We start from the raw sequence: 10,554 nt of genomic DNA, 5'->3' as shown, positions 1-10,554 counted from the left end.
GTTCTGAGTAAAAAGGAACATTGGGCAAGCACTGAGGTAATATTATAATTCTACCATGATGGACATGTACACTACATAGAAACAATTCATAGACACGACACAGTATTTGTGCATACTAAATATTTTAGTGAACATAATAAACCAGTGAGTCTAACTTGGTAGCTGCTGGTCCCAAAAGCCCCAATTCTGCAAATGCACTTTTAAAGCACGCAAGTCGTCAGAATGAAGCAAATGGGATTACCTGAAGCTAACCACAGGATTATCTCAAATTAACTACCTTCAGGAGCCATGGGGTGCCTGAAGCTAACCGCAGGAATATCACTTGGAAGATCAGGACACTCACTACTTTTAATCTTGAAAGACGTTCAGATATGATAATGACAACCAAACCAGAATAGGTAAGTGCAGATTTCAAAACGCTGCAAGTGTATTGCAAAATGTACAGCATTTATTCACATACAGACAAAAAGGCACAATTCTACTAAATATTTTAACAAAAAATACAGCTGTCTTCAACTAGGTTTTTATAAATACTTCAAAAAAGGGGGAAAATAAATACAGGATTGGGCCATGTAATATAAAATAGTCATCTCTACATATACTTTTTAATTTCTGATTCTATCTGTTTCTCTTCATGCACCTTTTTATTTTAGCTGAATGGACACCAAAGCTAGGCACATAGTGAAAAATCCTCTGTACAAGGTTTTACAAATGTAATGACATTTTTTTTCAAATTTTTAAAATAATTAATATTTGTACACATGACACGTATAACCCTTCATTTAGATTTGTGTGTTTATAACCTAACAAATGGCATTCCAGGCAACTTTACAAAAGTTTAACTAGCCTACATTTTGACGTAAAACACCAATTATTATCAAACAGATTTCTTGGTCAATCTGCACAAGGAAAGGTAAAGCTTAAAAAAAATATTAGCAAATGTTCCATACCAATAAAACACAAGGGATGGGTCTGAGTTGTCACTGCTGTACTTATGACTCCTTTCCTGCTGAGCACTAAGCATGGCATGAAACTTATACTTCTGTTCATACAGCAATTATCTTACCTTATAGCATTTTGCAATTAGGGGGATGGGAAAAAGCGCTTTTTTTGTTTTGTTTTGTTTTTGGTTCAGCATATCTTGGAACATTAGAAAGCTTATTAACCTAAATGTGTGGGGAACAAAACAGATAAGGCATTTTTTTTTTCTGCACAACGCTAGCATTCATAATAGTGCAAATGAATTGGGTACCTCTTTCAAAATGGTGTGAGGTTAAATGTTTACTTAGAATCAAATTTACTTTATTCTTTCTATGGCTTGACAAACAATTCCCTACATCACAAGCTCTTTACAGTAACTAACTTAGCCCTCATCTGGAAATGGTGCTGTACTTGAAAGTGAAATCAACGGTGGAAATCAACTTCCCTCTTTTCCTTATGACCAGGAAAAAGCCTATGCTTTTTAATCAAATGAACTCTTATGATTTTTACTCACCCCGAGATTGAATACGTGTGTGACTTAGGTTCACTGTTACCTATTTGATATATGCAATGGTGAGTTAATCCACCCAAAATGAAGAGGATAATCTGGTTTCTCAGAAGCAGCAAGTTTTAACAAAATACCTCTCCACCATACCAACATCTCCCCTTCCCAGGACTATCTTATTGTCAAAAGGTTAAGACTTACTTTAGGTTTAAAAAGTAAAAGGGGTAACAGGGGATAAATTCTGTTGATGTGTTTAATTATTTGATACTTGCATAGCAAGACAGGACATCAATCCTTTTTGTGTCGAATCTTCTGGAAGACTTGAACTTAATGGCAGAGTTCTAATATTCCTTTATTTAAAATATCAAAATTCTTCCCCACCTAAGTGGAAAGGGGTTAACATTAAAATGCATTATGTAAAGGAATACTGATAGCAATAGGTTTGGGAGGAAAATGGGTGTTCTTCCATATGCCCATATTTCTGTAACACATTGCTACTGCTTAAACTTCCTTTTATCTTGTTCATGCCTGACTTGCATCTATACGGAATTCCAAAAATCACAGGCTCCTATAACTAACCATTGTTATAATACATATGCACTCTACTCAATGCAAGAACAAAACAGTCTCTTCAAGAACTGTTAATGTTATTATTGCTGATAGCTTACTCACTAGTTATTGCCATTTGCAACTATTCTTTTAAAAAAAGGTACGTAATCAGAACGTGAGCTCCCTCTTCCATCAAATCTAATCCAGAATAGAATGAAATTATTTTATTTTCTTGGTTGAATGTAAAGAGCTAATCACAAATGTATTGCCTTTTCATTTTATTCTATTTAAAAATATATATTCCTATGTCCATTTTTAAAGTAACCTTTAGTGTCAGAAGCCTGGATTTCCCAATACAAACCATTAGTGCATAAGTGGTTCTTTGGGAAATCCTGCTGACTAGTGCCTTAAAATTATCATTCCCACTTGAATTGTCATGATTTCAGGACACGTGATTAACGCTAAAGCTGCTTCGTGGATTGTTCCACAAGGTACATGAGGCCATAAACCTGTCCCTCTTCTCAGAACCGGATAAACTACTTTCAGGATGAAATCAGAACTGAAACAGAAACTACACCAGATCAGAAAAGCTTAGAAGTTTTCTCCAGGCTCAATCTGAGTATTCTCATACTGTTACGTTGCATCAGCAGGCAGCTACAGCTCTCAACTGTCCCTTCGTTCTTCTCCAGTACTCATGGTTAAAACTGACTACTTGCTGCATGTACTTACATGTGAACTCACTGGAGTTTTGGAAGGCTTAGAGCTGCCATATACACTCAATACAACAAAAACATTCTGCAAACAAATAGGATTTAAAGACTTATCACAGTCCAAGAAAAGTGACTATTTGTAATGGGTTTAGCAGTGCAGAATGGTTAAATAACCATATATGATTTAGGACACACTAGTTAAATTAAAAGCTTGTGCTTTTTTGGGAGGCAGGGAAGAGAAACAAAATCTTATCAGTGCTGTTCAGCTAAATAGGGACAGATGGAAACTACCCCCTTCCAAAGTGTTTAGTGAAATCTTTTAGTGTTCCATCACAGGCTCTATTTTAGTAGTGACGTCGTTTTCTCTGCTTCCTCAAGAAAATTACAAATAAGGTTCAAATTTCTCACAGAAATGGATGTGGAGAAGGGGACGAGACCAGTTTTAAGTGCATGTAAACAAATTTATACAGCTCAGGAATAACAGGTTATCAAATCGTCAGTCTGCAGTCATCTCTAAGAATTCCCCCTTCGTCCTTACGCCAATAAATAATGTGGAGTTGGCTTGCAGGCAGTGACTCTACTGACCATGACGCTGACAATGTTTCTTACTGTCCAGTCAGGAGGCCAGGATGCTTCTCCTAATAATGTCTGTCCTCCTGCTGATAGTGCTGTTTGGACTAAGTCTTTGCTGTCTGCACTTTTTCTCAGCCACTTCAGTTTCTGAGTCACTCATTTCAGCATCAGGGACATACCCATCATTCTCGCTGTCCGTCTTTAGTTTGGTTTTCGCCCTGTCCTTAGGCGAAACTCTGCCCATGCCCAAGTACGGATAGTTAGAGTTCTGGCGGCAGGTCTCCTCCTGGATCTCTCCCTGCTGTTGTCTCTCCCCCTTCTTTGGAATTCGGAATCCGCCCCAGTTTTTCACCGGGCTCGTGGGCGTAGTAGGCACTTTAACTACAGTCTGGTTATAGTTTATTTTGATGAGGGATCCATTGCATTTAGGCACTATATCCCTCCGCGGGCCGGGTGCAGACCTACCACTGGCGTGGTTCACAGACCGTTTGTTTTCTGTCTGTCTCTGAGACAGTTCCGTGAGTCTCAGTGGCTTGTGGTTGTGTTTCGAAGGCTTTTCCTTCAGTTCCTCCTTTAGTACCTCGCAATGGGAACGACTGTCTCTTCTTTTCCTGTGGTCTGGCATAACTATCCCATTTTTCTGTTGTGCTGATACAATTCGTGCTTCTGTAAAGGTCTTTTCAAAATTTAAAAAGCTACCTGGATTGGAAACACCTTCCCTTTGGCTGGGGTGCTTGAGCAGGGATTTGCTGTCACTCCCAGAGCTATTCCTTATTCGGTCTCTCTTATGTGACTTTTTCAATGACTGACTCAGAGAAGTGCCCATTCGCTTCCTGAAGAAAGCAGAGTGCCATTTCAAATCTTCTATCTTGGGAGCATCAGGACCCAAAGGTGGACTGTTGAACAAAACCATGTTTTCCACTCGGGAGGAAGAGGAAGGCACACCTAAAATAACACAAAAATTACTTCAATTTAACCAAAACAAGTTATTACTCTCTGATAAACTTTGAGTTTGACATCCTTTATATCCTCTTGACTTTTACTCTTCCTGAGACTTATTCTGCAGTCTGACCAGAATTTGGTTCCAAAATCTATTCAATGTGGCATGGTATATTCGGTGTTTTTGTTCAACATACAGCAAGTGATACCAATCAAGCTTCAGTAATCCTTCTATCGTTCTACTTCTAGTCAGTTGCAATTTCCACACTATCCACAAACACATGAACTAAGACAGGGGTGGCCAACCTGCAGCACAGGTGCCACAAGTGACATGGGCAGCCTCTATGTGTGGCACACAGCAGATCAGGGAGGAGATAGGCAGCACAGCAGCATATGGTAGGGAGCAGAAAGCAGAGTAGCTTTTGGGCAGGGGAAGGGATGGGAGTGGCACTGGGGGAGGTGTCGGGTAAATTTGTGGCATGCCTGCCAAAAAGGTTGGTCTCCATTGAACTAAGATATTAAACTCCTTAGGAAAAAACCTAGATGGGGAAAAAAACTAACAAAGAATTTATGTTTTATTGTCCCAATTGATTATGACAGTACAATCTCTTCATCTGACTAATGCCTAATTCCTTTAACAATAATAGAATTCACCTATTCAATGCAATTTTTTTTCTGGCATGAGAAGGGACAATGGTCAGTGAGGCATAAGTGAATAGGAATAGCTGTGATTTTTAAAAATCACTTTGTGGCACTTTTCTTCATGCCACTTCAGACCACTCTGTGGCTTACAGACTGATTCAGTTCCAGGCTGTACCTATGAACTACATTAGAAGTAATGGGAACTTGCCTTTCCCTTGGCAACTCACAGCAGCATCCTTAGGTCCAACTCCCAAGTCCCTTCTGATGATATTTTACAAAAAGTTTAACAGGGAAGAGAAAAGGTTTCTGACAAGCTAGTGCAGGGTACTGGAATGCAATTTTCCTCTTACTACAGATAATAAAATGTCAAGTTATAAAAAATATGAATACAAATCCATACAGAACGTTGTTACACTAACAAAACATGATATGCAGAGAGCTAGAATTTTACTTTTGTGATCTAAGCCAAAGAATTTGGGAAATAATCCATAATCACTAAAGGGTAAACAACAAATAAAATTAAATGAAAATCTGTTTAAGAACTGTGGTGGGTTTTTTTGAACAAATAGCTCATTTTCTTCTTAACTTCTTTAAAGGGGCCTCATCCACTTGAAATCTACTCAATTTAAAAAGAAATAGGAATTTAAAGCATATGAAGTATTACACCCATGGCTGTGTCCGTACTGACTTTATTTGCTGTTTTGGCAGCATATTTTCTTTGTATTTTTTTAAACGTCTTCTCTCCCGTTGTAAAAAAGACCAACATAAACACATCAAAATGAATAAACTGCCTGTGTAGGGAAACAATGAGTCTGATGATGAAAAAAGCAATGTTGGAGGGACTAAATAAAAAACTAGATAAAATTAAGTCCCTGGGTTACAATGATTTAGTCAAACATTTCTCAACCGTTTTCACCCCACCGCACACTTACCTAAATAAAAAAGCACTGCGGTACAGCGGATGCAGAGTGGGGGGAGAAGAGGTGGTGCCACGCAGCCAGCCAGACACCGACCGGGGGGTGGAGGGGTGGGGTGCTGCACAGTCAGTCGGACACTGACGGGGAGGGGTGGTGCACAACCAGCCAGATGGCATTTTGGGCTGCAGCCATGCCTCCCTGCCTGGCTAGAGCCACACTACCTGTCTGTCTGTGTTCTCAGCAGCAACAAGCGGGGGGGGTGGCTCCATCCCAAAACCAGCAGCACACCTGGACGTGCCTGATGGCACACAAGTGTGCCACGGCACACCGGTCAGGAAACGCTGATTTAGTCAAATGGTTTCACAAAAGATCATGATCATTAACAGCAATAGTACATAGTTTTTAAATACTCCTAAACCAATGAGCTTCACACTGGACACTTGTAGGCCCAAAGAAGAGATTCTCCTTGTCAACTGAGTCCTTGACCTTCTTTTGACAGATGCGCCTATACCAGTGTAGGGTGTAATGACACCTGTGCACTACACCATGGGCCAAGGCCTAAGAGCTGTTATTAGTAATAAGTATTTGTAGTGCCAAGGCATCTACCAAACTTGTTTGGACTTCACCGTGTTGGGCACTATACTGACATAATGAGTAATAGTCCCTACCATTAAGCATGGAAAACATATTCATCATACCAATTTCAAAGAATTAGAAAGTAAGTTAAGGAGGAACAATTTTTCAACCCATTCTTTGCTTAGAGCCATGCCATCCCTCATAGCTGATTAGTCCAGGCCCACTTCGCTATCTGTGTCTACAGCAATTCTAATGTGACCTTCTTTAAGAGTGTTGCCACCGGAATTTACATCTGAAGCTTTAGAACAGGGGCATCAAACTCACCCATGCCCTGGGCTGGAACAGGACCCTGGGGCTCCTTATAAGCTGAATCCACAGGGCAAACTGCAACCATAGCAACAGCAGAACAAGCGGCAGTTGCAGTGGAGCCAGCAACTGAGGCAGCAGAGGAAAGGGCTGCAGGTCAAGCAGCTGCTTGTCACAGCATTTGTGGTGCAAGAAGCCACAAGGTAAGCTGGAGTGTGTTGGCACAGCCCTTGCTCACCTCCCTGCCACCAACAGTCATGTCCAATGGGGTCTGGGATTCAGCAGCAGTCTCACCTCTGCCAATGCCACCCGTACATATTCTGGCCTGCCAGTAGCCCAAGGGCAAGGTGGAGCAGCTCCACAGGCCATCTGGCCCATGCACCATATGTTTAACACCCCTGCTTTACAATATAATGGATTTTGGGTTCTTCTCCTGGTTTGAATGATCTTTGCCTCCAGTCTCCTGATGCAAAGGGGACTGCATAAGAATGTAAGACAAATAAGCCATTTCTCACTGCACTTCAGATTAGGCATTATATTCTGATTAAATCATCTGATGACTGTGCTTATTATTCTGTGCTAAGATGTAATAGTGAAACATACCTGACACTCTTTCATGCTCCACAAGCTTTGCGTAGAAATTGAATATCTGTTCTTGCACTTTGCAAACAGATCTTTTAATCTTTTCCCTTCGGGTCACCATGTAAGTCAGATTACGAACCTAGAAAACACAAATCATGCTATCATTGAGTTTTATAAAAGCTAAATTGTTATGTTATTCACATGAGTTGCAAGTAAAAAGAAATAATAATTAGTAAAATCCCATTTAAAAAAAGTTAAAGAGAAACAACCTGTGCATGCACAGGGATTTATTGTAAACACAAGACTGTTAACATTCTAACTATTTTTAATCAAACTTTTTAGATTCACAGTGTTAATAAACTTGGGTAAAGCCTAGCTGTCACAAAGGTACTTGGAAGCTTCAGTCATGAATCTGTAAGACCCAATCACTGGTAGAGTAATTTGTCAAAAACTTGGCAGGACTATGAAAAGCCCACAATAAGGTAATAGCGTAGCTATAAATACTCACATAATATATACAAAAAGCGAGAGAGACTGGAAATTCTCAGAAAAACCCAACTATAAATTGCTCCAAGCTGGCCTGAAGGATCAGAATGCAGGAACCAATTTGCTCCTTGTTCCCTGAGCCAGCAAGCTGTAGAGGCATTGTGTCGCTCAAGTGACCTCCCTAATGTTCAGGGAAGCACTGAAACATGCCTGCATAGAGGAAGGACATCAACATTAGGTCCTTGATGTTGTGGGGTACAAATAAAGTGAAAAGTGAGAGTTTGTTGAGGACCATCCCTCCAAACTCCTCTACTCAATTATTAAAATAAACTTGCAAATGATGCTTTACGGCTTGCAGGACCAAAATTTGGAGAACTAAGGTACTATATGTTGTCTTTCATGAGTCTTCCACGTGGGTCAATAGTCAATGCATTAGATTTGTGTATGCTACCCCATGACAGATGTAGCACAAAGATAAATATGATTCATCACAGATTTGGAAGGGACCTTCAGGAGTCATCTAGTCCAAACCCCTGCACAGATACACAGGTTCCCTCTTCCCAAACTATTCCAGGCAGATGATACCTATGCAGCCTCTTCTTAAAAACCTCCAAAGAAGATTCCACAAATTCCCAAAGCAGCTTGTTCCCCTACCATTCGGTTCTTAGTCAGAAAGATTTTCCTGAGAATTTATCTAAATCTGCTCTGCTGTAAATTTAAATTTGCTTTGGTAGTTCATGTCCTGCCCTCTATGGCAACAAAAAAAAAAAATTCCATCTTCTTTCAGACAGCCTTCATGTCTCCCCTTCTCTCTAAACTAAACACACCTGAATCTTTCAACCTTTCTTTATATAACTTCGCTGCTGGCCTCTAGATTCTCTCCAGTTTCTCTACATCCATCTTATTATGCCCAAAACTGGATACAATTATTTCAGGTAAGATCCAACCCACACTGAATGAAGTAGCACCGTCATGTCCCATCTCTTACCTACACTGGCTGTTATGCACCCAAAACCATATTTACTTTTTTCTGTGACATTATCACATTGCTCACGCAGATTGAGCTTTTGATACACCATAACCCTCAGATCTTTCCCAGCAGTTTTACTTTCCCTTATTCTCTATTTGTTTTACGTTCCAATGGGCAACTTTTTAAACTCGTCTTTGTTGAACTGCATTTTGCTCCCCACACTTCTGTTCCACAACGTATCAAGATTCTTTGACTCTTAACCCTGCTCGCAAAAGTGTTGGCAACTCCTTCCAATTCTGTGTTACCTGCTAATCTGACAGGCATACCATCCACTGTTGCATCCAAATGATTAGTAAAAGCTTGTTTGAAGTTGAACAAGAACAGAACCCTGTGAAACCTCACTCAAGGCCTCCTGCCTATCCAAACACTGATATATTGACAGGTATTCTGTTTGCAGTTATTCATGCAGTTGTTCGTCCATGCGTACTGGCAATCCTATCTAGCTCACATTCCTCCAGCTTACTCAAGAAAATGTTGTGTAACTGTATAATAAACTCTACTGAAATACAGGTATATTCTGTTAAAACTCATTCCTGTTACTCACTGGTTTGGTATGATTTGTTCGTAACAAATCCAGGCTAACTTCTAGCGATCACCTCTTCCTCTTCCAAGATTTTACAAACTGACTGTTTTGTATGAAATTCCATGTGACTGGGAGAAAAGTTCATTAGAAAACAACGTCTCCTATAACAAGGTTAGTTAATTTCCTGCATAATACTACTTTTAAAATGTTTTCTACTGTTGGGATTTTTTAAGGCACAGATTTGTCATAAACAGGGTTCGTTATAATGAGGTTGTACTGTAAACTGGCTCTAGGAATTTATCAGATATTCACATCAGGCTAACTGGTCTCCAAATCCTTGGGTCCTCCTTTTCTTCCGTTTTAAAAATGGACACAGTATTAGCCTTTCCCCAGTCTACTCAACTTTGCCTCTCATCTAAGATTTTGCAAACATTGGCAAGATTTCTTCAGTTAGTTCTACAATTCGCCTTGGGTTTGTTCACTTAAATTCATTCAAAGTTGTCAAAAGTTCTCTGAAGGCCACTATCTTTATGATTCCCAGCCCTTCCTTCCCCCTTCTATATTTTTATTAACATTTGCAGATGTCAGTAGTGAAGACTGATGCAAAATAGGCATTGAGCAGTTCCACCTTCTTTCATTAATGACTCACCTTTTCCACTAGGCAGCAAGCTCAAAGCACTCAGTGTCTCTGATTTAGCTTTCTACATATCTGTAGAACCAGGTCTTTGACGTCTAACATTTTTTATCTTTGCTTTCTCGATTTTGCTCCTACATATTTATGTTAATCCCTTATATTCATACTAAGGGCAAACCCTACCTTGCATTTCTTGTATGCATCTCTTTGGCTTTCTGGCTTACACATTGGCCTTTTACAGTTCTTTCTATCTTTCCATTGTGTTAAAGTGACTTGTTGGTAAGGCTCCAATTTCTGTCTCAATGGAACAGCCAGCCCTCCTTTTCCTTTGTCTATCTGTGGGAATTTACCTATTATTTTTCCAAGTCAACTGGAATCTGAACTTTTAAAGTCCACTGTCCGTTCTCTGCTAGGCTCAGGCCTTTCCTTAGGATAATTAATTCTATGTTTATGATTTCTTCCTCCCACATTTCCAAGCACCATCATATTTGCAAGCAGATCATCATCCCTACTGGGGATGCTGCAGGGATTAAAATTGTAACCAAATTATTTATTGTTCATCAGCCTCTGTATTGCTTGATTTTTTTTTTTTTTTTTTACA

At 39.7% G+C, this 10,554-nt stretch overlaps 1 protein-coding gene across 4 annotated transcripts in view; it reads right to left on the bottom strand.

Annotated features, from left to right (window-relative positions):
- Positions 1 to 426: 426 nt before the first annotated feature.
- The window catches only part of JADE1 (jade family PHD finger 1), an 82,562-nt gene continuing 72,434 nt past the window's right edge, over positions 427 to 10,554 (bottom strand). For 2 of the 4 annotated variants that reach the window (XM_019522088.1, XM_019522089.1), the window contains exons 10-11: positions 7,302 to 7,419; positions 427 to 4,263 (exon numbers count right to left, since the gene is read on the bottom strand). In XM_019522088.1, the coding sequence (XP_019377633.1) occupies positions 3,362 to 4,263; positions 7,302 to 7,419 (1,020 nt within the window). In that variant the 3' untranslated portion in view covers positions 427 to 3,361. Of the gene's footprint in view, positions 4,264 to 7,301; positions 7,420 to 7,788; positions 7,977 to 9,277; positions 10,290 to 10,554 lie in introns of those variants that run through there. The other 2 variants (XR_002098445.1, XM_019522090.1) reach the window with 2 other exon arrangements.

The sequence above is a fragment of the Gavialis gangeticus genome, unplaced genomic scaffold (assembly GCF_001723915.1).
Source record: "Gavialis gangeticus isolate Ggan-Ray unplaced genomic scaffold, GavGan_comp1, whole genome shotgun sequence".
Taxonomy (NCBI): Eukaryota; Metazoa; Chordata; order Crocodylia; family Gavialidae; genus Gavialis; species Gavialis gangeticus.
The sequence above is the reverse complement of the archived record's forward strand: the minus strand, read 5'-3'. Positions and strand labels throughout refer to the sequence as shown.